Source organism: Littorina saxatilis, linkage group LG15 (genome assembly GCF_037325665.1).
Source record: "Littorina saxatilis isolate snail1 linkage group LG15, US_GU_Lsax_2.0, whole genome shotgun sequence".
NCBI classification, from domain to species: domain Eukaryota; kingdom Metazoa; phylum Mollusca; class Gastropoda; order Littorinimorpha; family Littorinidae; genus Littorina; species Littorina saxatilis.
The window spans coordinates 33,560,534-33,580,648 of NC_090259.1; the positions used below are offsets into that span (position 1 = coordinate 33,560,534).

At 43.5% G+C, this 20,115-nt stretch overlaps 1 protein-coding gene across 3 annotated transcripts in view; it reads right to left on the minus strand.

Moving 5' to 3' along the window:
- Nucleotides 1-1,521: 1,521 nt before the first annotated feature.
- The window catches only part of LOC138949124 (high affinity copper uptake protein 1-like), a 31,761-nt gene continuing 13,167 nt past the window's right edge, over nucleotides 1,522-20,115 (minus strand). The window contains exons 1-5 of one of the 3 annotated variants that reach the window (XM_070320880.1): nucleotides 16,926-17,530; nucleotides 8,237-8,519; nucleotides 7,355-7,421; nucleotides 4,182-4,338; nucleotides 1,522-3,598 (exon numbers count right to left, since the gene is read on the minus strand). In XM_070320880.1, the coding sequence (XP_070176981.1) occupies nucleotides 3,397-3,598; nucleotides 4,182-4,338; nucleotides 7,355-7,421; nucleotides 8,237-8,431 (621 nt within the window). In that variant the 5' untranslated portion in view covers nucleotides 8,432-8,519; nucleotides 16,926-17,530 and the 3' untranslated portion in view covers nucleotides 1,522-3,396. Of the gene's footprint in view, nucleotides 3,599-4,181; nucleotides 4,339-7,354; nucleotides 7,422-8,236; nucleotides 8,520-11,015; nucleotides 11,400-16,925; nucleotides 17,531-20,115 lie in introns of those variants that run through there. The other 2 variants (XM_070320881.1, XM_070320883.1) reach the window with 2 other exon arrangements.

A 20,115-nucleotide genomic window follows, 5' to 3' on the forward strand; every position in this document is an offset into this window, starting at 1 on the left:
GCACTGTCACGCCCTCATTTTTCAACCAAATTGGTTGAAATTTTGGTCAAGTAATCTTCGACGAAGCCCGGGGTTCGGTATTGCATTTCAGCTTGGTGGCTTAAAAATTAATTAATGACTTTGGTCATTAAAAATCTGAAAATTGTAAAAAAAAATAAAAAATTTTAAACGATCCAAATTTACGTTTATCTTATTTTCCATCATTTGCTGATTCCAAAAACATATAAATATGTTATATTCGGATTAAAAACAAGCTCTGAAAATTAAATATATAAAAATTATTATCAAAATTAAATTGTCCAAATCAATTTAAAAACACTTTCATCTTATTCCTTGTCGGTTCCTGATACCAAAAACATATAGATATGATATGTTTGGATTAAAAACACGCTCAGAAAGTTAAAACAAAGAGAGGTACAGAAAAGCGTGCTATCCTTCTTAGCGCAACTACTACCCCGCTCTTCTTGTCAATTTCACTGCCTTTGCCATGAGCGGTGGACTGACGATGCTACGAGTATACGGTCTTGCTGAAAAATGGCATTGCGTTCAGTTTCATTCTGTGAGTTCGACAGCTACTTGACTAAATGTTGTATTTTCGCCTTACGCGACTTGTTTTTTGTTACAATCTGCCTACACCTTTCGGAACGAGGAACACATGAGCTTGAGGATGAAAGTCGCTAGTTTATCCATGAATCTGGTCGTTTCTGTTGATTTGACTCAGTACCCATATTCATGCCAACAAACCTTATTTTATATGCATTTTTCAAATGTATATTTAGCGAGCTACTGCTTACTTGCCACAGGACTATGGTCTGTAATGTACAATGTATATTCTTATTTGTATGCGCTGCCAACTTCATCTTTTATATGTACCTACCGTTTTCTCCTCCCTCCTCCACCCTCCCCCCTCTTCCTCCTGCTAGCTTTTTCTTATTCTCTCTGATTTACTTTAACTATGCTCTTCTTGTAGATAGTTCAACAATTAATAAGTAATGCTTGTCCGACATCATATTTGCGTTATTTTCCTACTACGTAGGGCGCGTAATATAAGCGTTTGCTTGAGTTCGTGTCCCTATTGTTTATCGTTGTATTTTTGTATCATGTTTGATTTAATAAAACATTGTTTAAACCAAAGTCGCTAGTTCATTTCAAAGCTTGTTTTTTTCTCAGTTGCCAGGAGATTAGTTCCGCGGCATCACTCTCACTAACTCTTGTTGCACACGTCGTATGCTTTTAGAGCGCGAACGTCACATTGTTTCTCAGATCGTTAATCGCCAGGTTGTGAAAGTGTCGGTATCGTATATAATTAACTAAGTTGGTGTCAGCACATCAGTTGGAGTGATAATGAATGAATGATGTTTTCGTCACGTCGATACATATTGCGTCAGTGCCAACCGTTACGGGCACCAGACCTAGATTGATCACTGCTTATGTCACAGGTTTTGTCCTCAGTCTAAACAGCACTAACTGCCTTATCGACAATTTCTGACCAGATTTTGCTTATCACGATTCTAAAAGTCTAATTAGTGAATATTTTATTTCAGACACAATTCATGTTCACAAATAATACTATTCTGTTCAATAACACTGACATCATACCCTTAAAACACAACTTGAATAACGCTACAAATGGGTGGCTGAAATTATTTCGTAGCAAAACCAACGGGAAGGCATCAATTTACCCCTACTGATTTGAACTCGTCAGCTGTGTGTTTACAAAGCACTGTCCAACGCGTGCGTGACAATAAAACATCGACAAAAGCATCAGAGATGTCAAAACATCGACAAAATAAGAGAGACATTAAAACATCGACGAAAGCGTTTCCGACAGGATCACACTGACGAGTTCGTCAATGACATCAAAACATCAACAATAAAAGTCATAACATTAAAACATTGACGAATGATAACTTACAGTAATTGAAAGACGAAAGCGTCAGTAACAGCAGAGCATCAAATGACGCGACACTAAAACATCGATGAAAGCACGAAGGACACAAAAACATCGACCAAAGAGTCAAAGGCATTAAAACATTGATAAAAGCGAAAGTAATTTTTTCAGGACGTGGCAAAACATCGACGGAAGTATTAGAAGCATTTAAAACCGCCATATACGTATAAAACAACGTTCATTAAAAAAAATATTGAAAACAATATTACCTTAGCCAAAAATATAGCAATGTCATCAGCCACAAAAACACCAGTGACAAAACTGCTTATTAATGTCCGTTTTAGTAACAAGGATCAAAGATGGATGTGACGCGGTTCATGATCAGAGGTCTCACTGGCAACATTCATGTCATTCACAACAAAAACATCAGTAACAAGAGGCGAAGCCTTCAAGGCTCACGTAAGAAATCGACAAACAGTAACACAAACTCAATCACTCCGTCACACATACACACACACACACAGTAAGCATAGGTGACACTGTGCAAGAAAGCGAGACACTAGATCTAGATCTGTCTGTCTGCATGTAGCCTACTTACAGACACGACTGCCAACTAGTCTCGGCCCGCTCAAAATAACAATGACCGAGACATTCCTTCGCGTGACGTCTAACCCTCTTACGCCATAATGTGACGTCTTCAAATGACGAAATGTTAAAGTTTCTACCACAGACATACACACGCACGCACGCACGCACATACGCACATACGCACGCACAGACAGACAAAGATACGATCGCATAGGCTACACTTCGTGAGCCAAAAATGACTATAAGCGTTAGCAGCCATGTTCGTCGATCACAAAACCAGCGTCGGTGGCAACATCAGTTTCAAAGCACAAATTGCAATGTTCTTGCCAATGTCAATGCAAAAACTGGAAGTCCGCACCATCAGTGGCAACATTCAACTGTGTCAGTGCAACATTTCACAGCATCACTGGCAATGTTCAAAATCACTGAGTTGCGTTGTTGACAATATTCATAACTAAATGTCAGTGACACCACTGAAATTCAACACCGTCAGTGGTAACATTCAACTGGGTCCGTGGCAACATTTCACAGCATCACTAGCTATATTCAATGTGTGGCATTGTTACCAATGTTCATAACAAAACGTCAGTGACAACACTGGAATTCAACACCGTCAGTAGAAACATTCAACTGCGTCAAAGGCAAATCTACAAAGCGTCACTGGAAATACTCAACATCACTGAGTGGCGTTGTTGCCGATGTTCAGAACTAAATGTCAGTGACAACACTGGAATTCAACACTGTCAGTGGTACGTAACATTCAACTGCGTCGCAATATTTAACATTAATGAGTGGCGTTTTTGCCAATGTTCATAACAAAACTTCAGCGACAACACTGGAATTGAACACCGTCAGTGAAAACATTATAACATCTCATGATGAAACTCAGCAGCATTAGCGAAAACATCTTAGCCGTGTCAGTGACAGTTTTCGTTCAAATCGTTGACCTGCGTCCTCTTCCAGCCAGTGATGAAGTAGCCCAGGGTGGCCCCCAGGATGAGACTGAGGGCGAGGTAGGCGTTGTAGGTCATGAAGACGAGCATCAGGCAGTAGCTGACGAAGATCTGCACGGCGTGCAGCAGTGTCTGAAGCAGGTGTGTGCGGGACAGAATCCTCCCTCTGTGGACAGGAAACAAAGTTGGCACAGCTGATCACCCTTTTTTAGACCCCCCCCCCCCTCCCATGTATGCACTCCCTTACTCTCTCTCTCTCTCTCTATCTGTGTGTGTGTGAGGATGTGTAAAAGAGAAAGTGTATAGTATGCTTCCATTAACAAGCACACTTTTTAATTTTTTAATTATTTATTTTGTTATACCTTTCCCAATTGGTTTTATTTTTATTTTTTTATTCTTCATAATTATTTGTTCTTTGTTTCATGTGTGTTTTATAGTAGGGATTAGCTGTAAGAAAGGACCAATATGGACCTAATGCTATCATCCCTCGGTAATAAAGTTTTCGAGTTCGAGTTCTCTCTCTCTCTCTCTCTGTCTCTCTCTCTCTCTCTCTCTCTCTCTCTGTCTCTCTCTCTCTCTCTCTCTCTCTCTCTCTCTCTCTCTCTCTCTCTCTCTCTCTCTCTCTCTCTCTCTCTCTCTCTCTGTTAATACTGCAAACACAAGTATGAGAATGCTTATTCTATACATTAACCTACAAAAGTAAATGTTCATCTTATCTTATCTCCCTCCACCCTACAAACAGTACTCACGCAGCACTGAGCATGACGGTCTTCTGGTCTTGCGAGCCATGCAGCAGGATGTGGGCCACCTTGACGTTGTGACGACGTAGCATCTCCTCCCTCAAGAACTTGAGCACCTCGTACAGAATGGCCACCACGAACACCACTATGCATGCCGAGGCGAACTCTGGAACAAAACACAACCATTCCAGATTTTTTCTTCTTCTTCTTCTGCGTTTTAGGGATGAAACTCCCACGTAAACTCGTGTTTTTGCACGAGTGGATTTTTACGTGTATGACCGTTTTTACCCCGCCATTTAGGCAGCCATACGCCGCTTTCGGAGAAAGCATACTGAGTATTTTCGTGTTTCTATAACCCACTGAACTCTGACATGAATAACATGATCTTTTCCGTGCGCACTTGATCTTGTAAGCGTGTACACACGAAGGGGGATTGGGCACTAGCAGGTCGGAAAAATCTCCACCTTAACCCACCAGGCACGGCCGGGATTCGAACCCACGACCTTCCGCTTTGGAGGCCGGCGTCTTACTACCAAGCCATTGCGCCCGTCCAGATTTAAATGGCACCTATCTTTTTGTGCAGACGCGGGAGACAACGGGAGAGCTGGTCTGACAACGTTAAAAAATGGCTTCCAACAGAACTGCCTGGAGTAGGGTTTCTGCCTCGTCTGCCCTCACGTCTCCCCGACGACTGTCCCAGTCAGGGGACTGATGATGGATGATGGATGATGGATGATGGATGATGGATGATGATGGATGATGGATGATGATGACGACGACGACGACGATGATGATGATGATCGTGCACATTGACCACGTTATGCGTTTCGTGAATCACCATTACCTTAAAGGCACAGTCTTTCCCGTGTCATTCATTGGACGCACCATGTCAGATGTGGCCAGCCTTATACAGGGGAGAAGACCATCCCTCCACTTGGACACATACCAACAATCGACATCCTGATTGCTTTTTGTCCCGGCCGGGTCATACCTAAGACTTTAAAATTGGCAATCTAGTGGCTGCTCCGCCTGCCGTCTGGCATTGTGGGGTTAGCGCTAGGACTGGTTGGTCCGGTGTCAGAATAATGTGACTGGGTGAGACATGAAGCCTGTGCTGCGACTTCTGTCTTGTGTGTGGCGCACGTTAAATGTCAAAGCAGCACCGCCCTGACTGATATGGCCCTTCGTGGTCGGCTGGGCGTTAAGCAAACAAACAAACAAACAAACAAAATTGCTTTTTGTTAAAGTTGGATTTTTGTTTTTGTTTTTTTAATTTCGCAGATTTCCCCATACACGCTTTTTGAGGGGAAAAAAACCACTCACGAAAGTGTTCCCATTCTGCACAGAAGGCACCCAGGCTGTTGGTTTTTGGTATATGTCCAAGCGGAGGGCTGTTCTTATCCCATGTAAAAGCCTGGGCGGATCTGAGATGACGGTGAGCCAAAATGTTTTCACAGAAAGGACTGGGCCTTTAAATGTAGCAAAAGCATTCTTTCACTTCAACACATTCCAACACTCAACAGCCAGACTGCTTCTATATATATATACGACTAGTGTCTGTCTGTCTGTCTGTCTGTCTGTCTGTCTGTCTGTCTGTCTGTTCGCGATGCACGGCCAAAGTTCTCGGTGGATCTTTTTCAAATTTGGACACCGTATTCAGCTACACCCCGGACACAACCTCATCGATGAGATATTTCAACACGTGCTCTCAGCGCGCAGCGCTGTGCGCGCTGAACCGATTTTTGTTTTGTTTTGTTTTTTTGTTGTCGGGATCCACTACCAGTAACTCTTCCTTATCTTCTCCAGTGTTTTCAGCCGCGATTATCTCCCTTCCTCCGTGTGGCGTCAATCCATATTCCCGTTACTACGTTACTATTTTTAGAAGGTCACTGCACGTTACTATTTTTAGAAGGTTTCCAGTGTTTTGCGCGTTTATCTCCTTTCCTTCGTGCGCCGGCTTCGCCGGGTCCCAGGCGCAGCCTGGTATTCGGCTCTACTTCTTCCCGGCGAAGCCGGTACCCGGCGAAGCGGGTAATCATCTAGTTCTGTATATAGGCTGTGTTTTTATGTGTGCTGAATTTTATACATTGACACTAGTGTCACTGAATCAAAAAACCAAGAAAGGTAGATTGTTGGAACGTTTGTTATTGACAAAACAATACATTCACACATATTTCGACCCAACGGTCTTTTTAGTGAACAGACAAACAAAATATTCACACAAAACTTATCTTGATATATTACTAGTGTCACTGAACAAAATTAATTCCGCAGAACATTCTCACTCTGCACATGAAGCAATCGGCCCGGTGTAACACGAGAAAAATACTCCCACGAGATTTTTACTCCGGAGTAAAAATTTCGTACGAAAATGTTACTCCCTTTACGAAAAAAGCACTCCCCCATTACACGAAAAAATTACTCCCCACGACAGGTGAGTTCCGAGTAAACATTTCGTACACAAATGTTACTCCCCTGACGAATAAAAAACTAATAAATTACTTCACCCTAACACGAGCAATTTAACTTCCCATGCCAGGTGTACGAAATGTATACTCCCTTAGGCCTTGTTCCCTGTTAGTCTTGGTGGTGGAAGGGGTGGAGGGAGAGTAGCGCGACATTCGTTTGCGCGATATCACATATTGGTATTATCCCTTCGCCCGCATCCCATTTTCGCCTACGAGATTTTTACTGGAAGTAAAAAAAATGGGGAGTACAAATTTCGTGGAGGGAGTAATTTGTTCGTGCCTTGGAGAGTTCTTTTCTCGTACGAAAAATTTACTCGGAGTAAGAATTTCGTACAAAATTTTTACTCCGGAGTAAATTTTTCGTGGAGTACAAATTTCGTGTTACACTGGCTTGTCATTTTTCATTGTACGGTTATTGTCTGTTTTGTTTGTTGTTTGTTCACTTACACTAGTTAGAGACCGAGACCCGGTAAATGTTATGTTCATACATCTTTCCGTGCGATAAGACCTATGATCCCTACTTTTCAGTTTCACAAGCACTTTAACGCTTCAGACCTTCTTGGCGATGCAGCTGAACTGAGAAAGTCATCATCGATGTAGTTATCAGCTTATCATTCATTCTCCGGAATATAAACAAAGTGCTTAATGACAGAAAGACTGACAGCACCAAAATCTGACACAAATGCGTGTCTTCAACAAATACTGAGATCTTACCTCCTCTCGTGTTCGTGTGAAGCTGTTTGAACAAGATGTACTCCGTGATTCCATCCTGAAAGAACATCTGAAATGAAATGAGCCACATGGCAATAAAAATGTCCGGCTTCGTAGGCATGCAGAACCGTCTGAAATGAAAGTCTAAAGCATCAAACGAAGGACCTCAGCACAGTACATGCAGATATTCTGGAAATAGACCCCAGGCAATGTGAAAGGCTCACACCAACTGTCTGAGCACCAAGGAAGACCCTTCCAGAAATCAGAACCGACGTACCAAGACTGGCAGCAAAGCGAACACAGGCACCAGCACTCCAGAAAGCTTTTACACTGGAGATGCTCCAGGATCGCTATCCCAGCAGCACTTGGACGCAGGCCTATACAGACGGATCCACATATCATGTTGTTAGGAATGGAGGCAGTGGTGATTGAACCACTTTCTCCCTCTCCACGCCAGCTGGTGACTTGAGCCCTAACTACAGAGCAGAACTTCACGCCCTCGCCACTGCCACTGAGCACCTCATAGGAGAAGGCTGCCAACAACAGAACATTGTGCTGCTCACCAACTCCCTGTCTGTAAAAACATGTATTGGTGTTTTGAGGAAGGACTGAAAAAACGAACAGTATCTTTAAGAAGAAGAGAAGAGAACAAGTACAAGAATCTACTCCGCCATATAGGATAAAGGCCATTGGTATTCAGTTTGTCCTGGTGTGGAAACAATCATACATCCATACACTCCCTGCATATATATACGATACACAACTTTTTTTTCAAAAGGCTAACAACAACACCAACAACAATAACAACAACAACAAGTCAAAGTCATCACCAAAGTACAGATAACTAACATGAATGTTACTCTACTTATATTTTAATACACTCACACTCATCATTCCACCCATGCAGCTGTTGTTGCCCATTTCGCCCATTCCGTCCATTCCTCCCATTCCGCTCATTCCATGGCTCCCTGGACCCATTCCGGGCATTGCTGTACCCATACTGGCCATGTGTGAGCCGTTTCCGGGCATTGTCATACCCATTCCGGGCATGACTGTTGCGTTCATGGGCATGTTGGTCATATTCGTGTTGTTGTTGTTGCTCTATTGTTCTGTTTTATGGTGATCCCTGTGTGGTTTTGTTGATTGACGGGTAGATCGTTTTCAGAATCTGGAACACAATGTGTGATGAAAACAGTTACGTCTGTGTTGATACATCGATGCAATATTTGTTACGTTACACCTCTATTTCAAGCATTCACAATACAACACTGGGATAAGTTTCATTACTGTTTATTAGACGAATTCGAAAATGTGTACATAGTTGAAAACAGACAGATTTACGCCATCAAAAACTGCCCTCGGACAGAAACAGCAACGTCGATGTCTTGGGAACAACATGAAATCCCCTCAAAAATTGAAGACACAATGACTGGTGCCTCACTCGCTTGCAAGCAACTGTGGTCGCACTAAGGAAGACAATCTGGAGTCTCGAGGAAAAATTGACGATTCACAGAAACGTCAAGCTATCGTAAGACTGACTCGGGTTGGATAAAACCCCATGATCAAGCACCATTTCTTCTCTTTATTTCCAATGCCTCTGGTTGATCGAATTTACATGACTAAGAATACTTCTATTGTGAACAAATAATTACACAATGGTTATGCTTTCCGAAGCGCATGCTCAGAAAGTTACACCATGGTTTCTCCGTTTTTTTCCAAAACCGTACACCACCTATTACCCGGCTCATATGGAAATTAAAAACCATACAAGGTACAGAAATTGCAGTCAAAGAGTGTACTAATGAACTTCACACGTGTGTCTCTTGCGTACCTGTGTCACTTCATTTCACATACCTCAAATTGACCAAACCTTCAGGCGCAGAGGTCGAACTGATTCAACGGATACTGAGCTAAGTCATTTCATTTGTCTCATGCATAATTATTTATATGTATATCTACTTTACAGACCACGACGTCGACGTACTTTGAACGTGGTTGTTTCGTTCGCTCAACCCAAAAAATGTTCCAACAGCTAACCTTTCTAGCTTTTTGATTCTGCAAAACACTGACTTTCCCTGTTGTCATCACTGGCGAGGAAAGCTCACACAGTAATCTCGGGATCATCCCGAACTAGACTGAACGTGACACAACCTCAGGGGACTTAATTACGTCGGTACATCTGACCTGATTAAGTCAGTACATCTGACCTCAGTGGATAAGGTTTCTGACTGTGGCTGTGGCGTGCAGCAGACACACACCATGCACACGCGTGAGACAAAAGCTCATGTTTCATGATGGCTTGTGATCAATCTGATCGCTGACGTCAAGTAATATAATTATGCTTTTAATCGGTGTCTTTCTGTTTGTTCTTTGAGTGGTTCCATGTGGCGTCGAGAGGCAAGTATCACTTTTATGTGCAATGAAAATGACCCTTAAATTGTTTTTATATAAAGAGCGAGCAATTTTCAAAGAATTAATTTATCGGAGAGAGTGTCAGAGACAATCGGACCGTGGTGCGTTTTGGCGCTAGACCTAACTTTTAAAATCTAAATAATAAATTGACAGCTTGTTACACAAACATTCTTAAATCATAAAAGAATTCTTTTTTCATCAAGACAAGATCAGTACACGGTTTGAAGTTTTGAAAGTTTGAAAAAAGAAAAGCCCGGAAGCAGGGTCACGCAAGGTCGTGGTTCTCGTAGCAGACGACGGTTTAGTTCCTCTGAACAGTCAAAAGCCATCGCTAGAGTTCTTGTGAAGCACAGCCGTTTGTTTCGTGCATAGTTAGAGGTACTTAATAACGTGCTATTGCAGATAAGCTCACAGCGAGTCGCATTCAAATTACTAACTGACGACTACATTGTGAAAAAGGGAAACTTGATCACACGGGTTCACGATGGCTCAGGGGTAAGATAAACCACGCAAAAATAAATTCTTTGAAAATTGCTCGCTCTTTACGGAGGGCACCTAGGATGTTCCCGTTTGGTGAGCGTTCAAATGGAAGGGTGTTTGTACTGTGTGTAAAAGCCTGACAGTATCTGTGATGGTTTACGGGAGGCTTACTGTGCCTTTAAGTTGAAAACGTCTTTGACAACAGCTGAAACGAATTAAAAAACCCATGTTATCTGACTAGTGTACACGCCCATGCTTTGTAAAAGCGTCCATGCTTCGTGTATAAAGGTTTTAGGTCTCACTTAGCACATGTCTTCGACGTCAAGTGTTAGGTTGAAACGCGCGTCCTCATGCGAAATCTTTAGCATCCGCTTCACAGGGAATTTTGTTTCCTGGCCGGGTGCCAAAAGCTTGTAAAGCTAATATCTTCCGTTTGCCTACCGTTAGGAACCTCTTTTTTTGCACAAACCCTTGGCCCCACAATTCCAAGCTACTTGCCATATTTGAGCTCAAGTGACCCCAGAGTACCAGAGACACAGTCCCCATTCTTCCTGGACAAACAAACAACCACAGAGAGCGAAACCTAAGTAGCCGGGCTATAAATAGCCGGCGGCTACAAAAATAAATGGCGATAAGAAATAAAGTAAAGGCAACAGAACACGATGAGAAGACCACAGAATGAGGTCAGATGGGCGGAAAGGAAGAACGACACACAAAAAAACACATCGTCATTCATTTAAAACATCCAGTAAACATCCGGTAATTCACTTACCACTTCGTTTGCTGTTACACGCCCAAACACGTTTCGTTACAAGAGACTCAAACACCACATAAATCCAAACAACCTCCAAGTACGGTTTTCGAAAGTGGTTTTTTTTTTCTCTCAGTTCTTGTACTGCACATTCGTGAACAGACAACGTCTATAGCACAAAACGTACCAAAGCAGAGATAACATACACAATCCGCAATATATCTATAGAAGCAGAATGAAGATAAACTTTGCTGTCTCGATTTCGGCTGTCAGAGAACAATAAAGATAAAGTTGATATGTGATCCCAAGTTCTTGAAAGAAAAACATCACCGTCACTACACGCCGGGCACACGTCCAATCATAGTAGGGACACACGTTTGGCAGCAACTCTTAAATTGGAATTCAGGTCAATGGACCTGTTTTTTCCTTCTAATTCCTCCCAAATTAAAAGTAATTCAAAAACAAGTTTTGTAGTATTAATACTTTTGATCACCAGTCGCGCCTTCGTTTCTCTTCAGAAAAAAGGGGTGGCGAGTAAGGCGGAGTGGCAGTGGTTGTTGTGGGTGAGGGGGGGTTGGGGGGGGGGGGGGTGTTGTGGAGCAATTCCCTGGTCCACAATTGACTGAAGGCTTTTCGACAGCACAATTTCATTTTTTACAAGTCTGACAACATGGTATTTGACAGTAGTACTTGGGGACATGGACTCGGACAGCGCGTGTCGTGAATCACAGCATAGGCAGCTGTGAAATCCGCAACACACTTAAGTTTAACTGATGAGCACTATCACTCTAAATGTAAATTTTGTATCAAAAGACGAGGACCTGATTCACGCGACTGTGCGAGCAATGTGCACTACTTTACGACTCGGACGTGCACACTTGCCAATGATCAGGGCCGGGGGGGGGGGGGGTTATGGGGGTTGCGCAACCCCCCCCCCCCCTAGCCTAAACATGTACCTCACCTATTTAAAACATTTTTTATTATTGTTTATTTTATGTCGTTTCATGCAAGGAGCGACCATTTTCCTATCTCAGAATATGACCTACCCATCAGATTCAAGGGGCTTCGCCCCCTGACCCCCACAAGGGGCTCTGCCCCTTAACCCCGCCACGGGGAACATCCCCCTGGACCACCACTGGCAACCCCCCCCCCCCCCCCCCGGCCCCCCTCGTCTTAGCCGGCCTAGTCCGGCCCTGCCAATTTCACATTTCCTCCAGTAGTCAACCCTCGTGTGTGTGTGTGTGTGTGTGTGTGTCGCTTCTGTCTTGACTGATAATTGACAAGGGCTGAACCAGTCACACGAGTTAGATGCACGCCCACCCTTACTGGCGTGACGTGCACTTTTTTCCAACCAACGTAATCCAGCACGTGACGAATTCCACTCTGATTGTCATCAATCTTTAGGCGAGGATGACCTTAGACCTACTGATCCAGCCCTTGTCACTTATCACAGTCATGACAGAAGCGACATGCACACACACACACACACACACACACACACACACACACACACACACACATATATATATTGGTACACACACACCGTGGACACACACACACACACACACACACATAAGTACATATATACGTACACACATGTATCTACCTTTGAACAGTAATATCCTAATCAAGCTGCACTCCTACACTGACGCAGAGTGCAGCGTAGCTCTCAGTTTTAAAAATACAAGATGTATACCAAATCCATGATATTACTTTCGATAGACGATCTTACCTCCTGCAGCTAGTTTTGTAATACCCTTGGCGGATGATGACAATATTCAGTCAGCTTTACTGCAGTAAAAAAGTTTATAATAATGCGCTGCTGTCTGATGCAGGATCTATACTAACTAGCCACTTCAACGTAATCACTTTTGATAGATGATCTTACCTGCTGCAATGTTGATTCATGTACCTGCCTGTGATAGTAACCCGACTCAAGCTGTACTGTTACACACAACAAGGTGAAGCGCTTTTTTGTCAGTATTAAATATACAAGATATATCACCACGTTGATAAACATAACGTAGATAGGAACCATACTCAAACTGCACTATTACACTGACAGAGCGCAGCGCATTCTTAAAGATATAAAACCTGCTTCAAATTACTTTTGAAGAGTTATTTTCTCTATTGACACTGTGTTAACATTGCCACCCAAGCTTATCGAATGATAAATCAAACTCTAGAAAGAAGTACAGTAGTTCAAATCTGTTGACAACAACAACAATGACAACATCAACAACAAAGATAATCATGAGAAAAGCACTTTTAGCAGCTGGATGTTTTATCTGTTTATTTATTTATTTATTTAGATTTTTTTCTTTCTTTCTTTCTTGCTTTGTTTGTTGCTTTATTTATTTATGTTTTGCTTGTTTGTTTGCTTTACCCACACTGATCTACAAAAAGGTCTGTGTAGTATGCCTCTCTTTGAACGTTAACGCTGAGCTGTCAAACAGTGAAAACAGCAACACGTTTGACTTCAGACACAACCTCAAAATACAAACACACAGAGATAAGGCAAAGGTAACATGAACTACATGTACACTGAAGTAACATAACTGGTACTTTCCAGTTCTCGTGTGACAGGGGAGGCTACGGCTCCTTTCACAGCAGACTCTGCACCCGAGTTGTTGGCCTTTAAGTCAACACCTCTGGATTGTGGAATTATGTTTGTGATGGGGTCTGGTGGTTTCCGATTGTCCGAATGTTCATGGAAACCTTCGGGTTTGCATAACAGTTTTTATGGGGCTAAGAAATTAGCCCTAACATTTTCAATCCTGTTTGATTGCACTTCGCCTCCCGAGGTGATCGTAGTGTTACGGCACTCGGTTACATCTGGCGCTTGCGAGCAGGGATTGGACTCAGCATGATATGTTCAGGTGATGGCATAATATGACCACTGAACATTTTCGTGCTGTTCCCATTCTGCGAACTTGGGATGGACAGTGGTCCCCCGGTTCGGAACTTCGGGACGGAGTTCATTCAAACGGGGGCGAGTGTGACAGGGGAGGCTACCGCTCCTTTCACAGCAGACTCTGCACCCGAGTTGTTGGCCTTTAAGTCAACACCTCTGGATTGTGGAATTATGTTTGTGATGGGGTCTGGTGGTTTCCGATTGTCCGTATGTTCATGGAAACCTTCGGGTTTGCATAACAGTTTTTATAGGGCTAAGAAATTAGCCCTAACATTTTCAATCCTGTTTGATTGCACTTCGCCTCCCGAGGTGATCGTAGTGTTACGGCACTCGGTTACATCTGGCGCTTGCGAGCAGGGATGGGACTCGGCATGATATGTTCAGGTGATGGCATAATATGACCACTGAACATTTTCGTGCTGTTTCCATTCTGCGAACTTGGGATGGACAGCGGTCCCCCGGTTCGGAACTTCACGCGAATGCATTCACCTTTGCCATCAAACCTAGTAATTATGTGACATGTATCGCAAAAAGAAGAGAAAAAAACCCGTGTCGGGATCTGAAAGAACGCACTCGTAAAATGTATCACAAGTGTACGGTAGTTTTCCAGAAATTGTTCCACACACACACACACACACACACACACACCACGCGCGCACACACTCACACACTCATACACACACACACTCACACACACACACACACACACACGCCACGCGCACACTGAATCACAGGCTCCCTCGAGGAAAAAAATAGAAGATCCGGTCGGTGACATTACATCAAAGAATAAAGAGTTGAGCATGGAGACGCCATACATACACAACACTGTCTGTGTAAGTTTAACTTTCACCGTGCTTCCCGGGTCGTGGACGACCCAGAGCCTCACGAAAGTGTCTATATTTCTAAAACTATTGGGAGTTTTTGATTGAGACTTCGTGCAATCCTTAAACACCATAGAACTTTCCTATCAACCAATTGTTAAATGATTATCTTTGTAAACAAACAAAAAACAATGACGTCATTTGAACTACACAGTCCGGATATTGTGGGTCATGGACGACCCATATGGAATTAAAGAAGGCATTTTACGGTGTTTATCCCTATTCGGATGGCGTGGGTCGTGTACGACCCATACTCTGCAAAGAGGCGGTAAAGAGTTTATCCCTATTCGGATGGCGTGGGTCGTGTACGACCCATACTTTTTACGTTGAATCCTTCTTTAGAAAGTATGGGTCGTACACGACCCACATCATCCGGACTGTGTAGTCCAAAGCGTGATCCGGTGAAACACGTCCCCAGGTAGTCCGTCACCTACTGAACTTTTAACGGCTCTCATGATCACCTGCCTTGTGGGGCGACAGAATGCCTCCCGACACAGGTGGGACGGCATATGAAAGGGTGGGGTTGTGGGTGGTCGCTACACACACACACACACACACATCACACACACACGCTCACCTCCCGGCTTCGTCTCGATTCCCAGTCTGTCTAATAACGTTTTGACAAAATGTTATCAGATACACTCTGTGTGTGTGTGTGTGTGTGTGTGTGTGTGTGTGTGTGTGTGTGTGTGAGTGTGTGCGCGTGTGTGTTAGTGTTAGTGTGTGTGTGTGTGTGTGTGTGTGTGAGTGTGTTATGTGCGCGCGTGTGTGTGTGAGTGTGTTATGTGCGCGCGTGTGTGTGTGTGTGTGTGTGTGTGTGTGTGTGTGTGTGTGTGTGCGCGCGCTTGAGTGTGTGTGTGTGTGTGTGTGTGTGTGTGTGTGTGTGTGGTCTTGCGACTCACGGTAGGAGAGGAAGTTAAAGAGTGATGATGCTGAGATATCCTACGTATTAAAATTAATGTCCTTGATTGATGCCGTCGATTGATGACGTAAATTCGTTTTATATATATACAGGTATGTGTGTGTTGGGTGTGCTTGGCTTGAGTAAAGGTTTCTTAACCACGATGTCAAGGCAAATTCCCAACCTTAGGCAATAAAATATTCTTCACTCATGCAGTATTCTGTGCGTGCTCTGCTTAATTTCTCCATATCATAATCAAAGACCAAGAAACGTATGTTATTTGAAACTTTATTTTATTTAAACAACGTTAAATTCACTGATCTTCGACTCAGCGGTCTTTTAAGTGGACAGACAGACTGACACTTTAATACCAAAAATAAACTTATCTGACATATTGTCCAATAACTTGTTAAGAAGACACACGCGAGACAAATTGTCTCTATGTGTGTGTCTGTGTGTGTGTGTGTGTGTGTGTGTGTGTGTGTGTGTGTGTGTGTGTGTGTACTTATATGTGTGTGTGTGTGTGTGTGTGTGCCTGTGTGTGTTTGTGGGCGTGTGTGTGTGTAAAGGTGTGTGTTCAAGTGCTAGTCTTTCGGATGAGACGAAAAACCGAGGTCCCTTCGTGTACACTACATTGGGGTGTGCACGTTAAAGATCCCACGATTGACAAAAGGGTCTTTCCTGGCAAAATTGTATAGGCATAGATAAAAATGTCCACCAAAATACCCGTGTGACTTGGAATAATAGGCCGTGAAAAGTAGGATATGCGCCGAAATAGCTGCGATCTGCTGGCCGATGTGAATGCGTGATGTATTGTGTAAAAAAATTCCATCTCACACGGCATAGATAAATCCCTGCGCCTTGAATATGTGCGCGATATAAATTGCATTAAAAAAAATTAACAAAAAAACAAAACAAAATCCCTGCGCTTAGAACTGTATCCACGGAATACGCGCGATATAAGCCTCATATTGATTGATTGATTGATTGATTGTGTGTGTGTGTGTGTGTGTTTGTGTGTGTGTGTGTGTGTGTGTGTGGACGTTTTCGAGCGAGCGTGTTTGTGTGTGTGTTTATATGTGTGTGCGTGCGTGCATTCGTGCGTGTGTGTGTGTGTGTCAATGTGTGTGCGTGTACACGTGTGTGTGTGTGTGTGCGTGTGTGTGTGTGTGTCACAGCGCAGTGTGTCGTGTATAAGGTGTGGAATTAATGCCATTGTCGATGTTATTTCATACCTCACTTTCTGTCCAGTCGTAGATGCTCGCTCAGACGAATATTCAAGCACGGCATCACTCTTCACATCCTCTGCTGTCCATTATTCATTCAACTCAGTAAAGCTTGTATTCCGTTTGGAAACATAGACTATATGGCAGCTGTTTTCAAAAATGAATCATGTGGCAAAGTGTGTTCGCTTCACGCGATCAGTTTGCCTGAAACAATACATTTAAAGAGTCGTCCGGCTGGTTATTAATACTTTCTAGCAGTTCTTTTCACAAGATTCTCAATCCAAAGAAATGAAGCAAAGTCACTGTGTTGTTGTTGATTTAGTTTGTTTTTTGAGTTGTTGTTTTGTGGTCACGTTCTTCTACAGCCACAAAAAGATTTTTCAAAAATTGTTTCAGCTGCTCATTTTCACAACACAGGAACGCTTGAATCGAGTCCAGTCAGGAAAAAGACACAAGACCTGTCTCCGCGCTGTGTTTGTCGTCTGCCAGTCCAACTCAGTGTGCGGGAGTGTAAGCCCGTGTAAACAGCGACCGGCTTGTCGTGTACGTCATTGTCAATGTAGGTGGAATAATATCGTGGACTAAAGCTCTGACAGACTGGCCAACTCTGTGTAACAAGGCTAACTTTGGTAAGGAAATCGGCAAAACCCGTCACCTGATTGTTCTGATTTATGAGAGGGATGTACCGTAAACTATCTTGTAAGCGCCCACATGTGTGTGCCCCTTGTGCACCAATTTCGCTCAAAAGTAGGGGGTGGGCGTTTGCTATAGGTACTGTACCCTAGGCTCTGTACAGAATCTGTTCCCATGTGAGAAATAGCGATATTTGAACACTTGGTATGAGAATGATTGTTGGATTTGTTTCTGTGCAAATATTGTCTATACCGGTATCTCGTATATCTCTTTCTCTGTGACACAGACGCGGACGTGTGTACAAGTGCCTCGCAAAAATGAAACATGGAAACTAACCACAACAAACGTTTATGTCATAGTTTTAGAACGCTCATATCACAAATGATATGTAGGCTACATCCAGCGTTACGAGCAGCAGCGAGTGTGTCTGAAACATAATCGTAACTTCCACACACTGAAATATCATTACTGTAGTCATTTCATTTGTACCGAAGTCAGTCTAAAGTCATCTAGCAAAATCGTGGTGGGGGCGGGGGGGGGGGGGGGGGGAGGGGATACGATACGTGTCAAACACAGCGTTTTAAGAAAACAGTCCGTTTACTCGATCTCTTTAAAACAAGGTACTATACCCCCCTATACACAGTTTTTGACCCAAAGTAGGGGGTGGGCGTTTGCTCGATACTGGTAGCTGTCTTAAATTCTCGTCTGCTACAACTATCTTGGTTTTCTGCAGCCAATAATGAGACAAGAAAATTGGTTGATTAAAATCAACATGGCCGAAGCAATGTTTTCATAAAAGGAGCGGTATTGTACGGGCACATGTTGAATTTGGGTTACATGTGTTACAGAGTATTTGAAAATCCGTAGGCATAAAAACATGCTAAGAAGACTGATAGGTCCCTGTTGTGAATATAGTCAAGTGGATAAATTGATTACTTATGTTTCACACTAGTTTTGCTGTTACAGCAGTCCCTCTCATGAAGGGACACCCTTGGGCCAGTGCAAACCTGTCCGTACATTGCAGGTGGCCGGTCACGGGAGAGCCCCCCCCCCCCCCCCATCCCACACACTCAGGCACACTGACGGACTGAGTGAGCCTTTGCTACTGGTGAACGAGCTCTACTTGTCCTAAAACAATAAGGTCAAACTACTACAACTTATATCTGAAAGGAAAAAAACTGTCCTGTAAATAACGTTAAATCAACGGTGTCAGAAAAAGAGAGATAAAAGAAATCCTCAAATTCCTGAGGATACAGGCACCCCATGAAAGCAGCCACGAACATACTCACAGAGGCACACATGCTTGTGCAGATACTTTGCAAAAATATGAATTGAAAACCTGCATAATGTGGTAATTTCTTTTTGTGTGTGTGGCTTTATTGAATACTTCAGGCAGGGACTTTTCCCTGTCCAGTTTTCTCTTTCGTCTCTCTTACCCCTGGCTTACCGTGCCCACCCCCCACCCCCTTACCCTCCACTCCCTTTACCCAGCCCCAACAGCACAAAATTATTTGTAATCTGCAAGGCAGAGTACACATTTTCTAAAAGGAAGACTACTCCTCTTCAATTATATCCAGAGATCTTCCAGCTGTCTCCACCACAAGCCAAGTGGTCGAGTCTTATACCCCCTTTCCACACAACCGTTCTAGGTCCCGTTCCCGTACCGACCAAGGAACGGTGCGGGCACGGGAGGGATCGGGACAGAACCGCAATAAACGTAACTGATCGTTTACGGAACTGCTTTAAACGGTAGGGTCGGTAGGGACGGCTGAGTTTGGGCTGCATGTTCAAATTTTTAGCCGTTCCCCTCCCGATCAGAATGAACGGTAATGGAACCTCAACCCATCGGTAACGGAACGCTTGGATCGTTAAAGGAACTTAAAACAACGGTAACGCAACGGTAGCTCTCTCACACACTGAGTTGTCATACCCGCATTCCACACATCCGTTCTAGGTCCCGTTCCCTTACCGACCAAGGACGGCTGCCACTATGGTGAGACGCTGCTGAAAGATGCCAAAAAACGGCCGTTTGCGCAGCATTCCATTGTTGTGGCAGCAGTCCTTGGTTGGTACGGGAACGGGACAAAGAACGGTTTTGTGGAATGGAGGTATAACTTTTGACACCGACAAACTGAAGAATGAACAGATCTATGAGGTAACCGTCTCAATGGTCCAGGCTCAGGAAACAAAGACTGAGTATATATTGCCTGGGGCAATTGTAGCTTCCCTCCTTCGTGTCCGATAGACAAGGACAATAAATAGTAGAGCATAGTGCAATTTCATGTTGGCATCTTCTCCACTGAAAGCTATAACCCAAAGACTGAAGACCAAAGTGCTTTACCCCACTTCTGACCCGAATCATCCCCCTCCTGCTAGGTACACGTGCACTCAAGTTAACCTCTGCTTTGACCTGTGTGCCAGGAGTCGAATGAGAGAGAGAGAGAGAGAGAGAGAGCGAGAGCGAGAGAGAGAGAGAACTCAGAACTCAGAAATTTTATTGTAAACCACACTGTTGTGTTTGTACAAGGGGGGAGTAGAGTTTCCATTCAATGTATACTCTCTCACA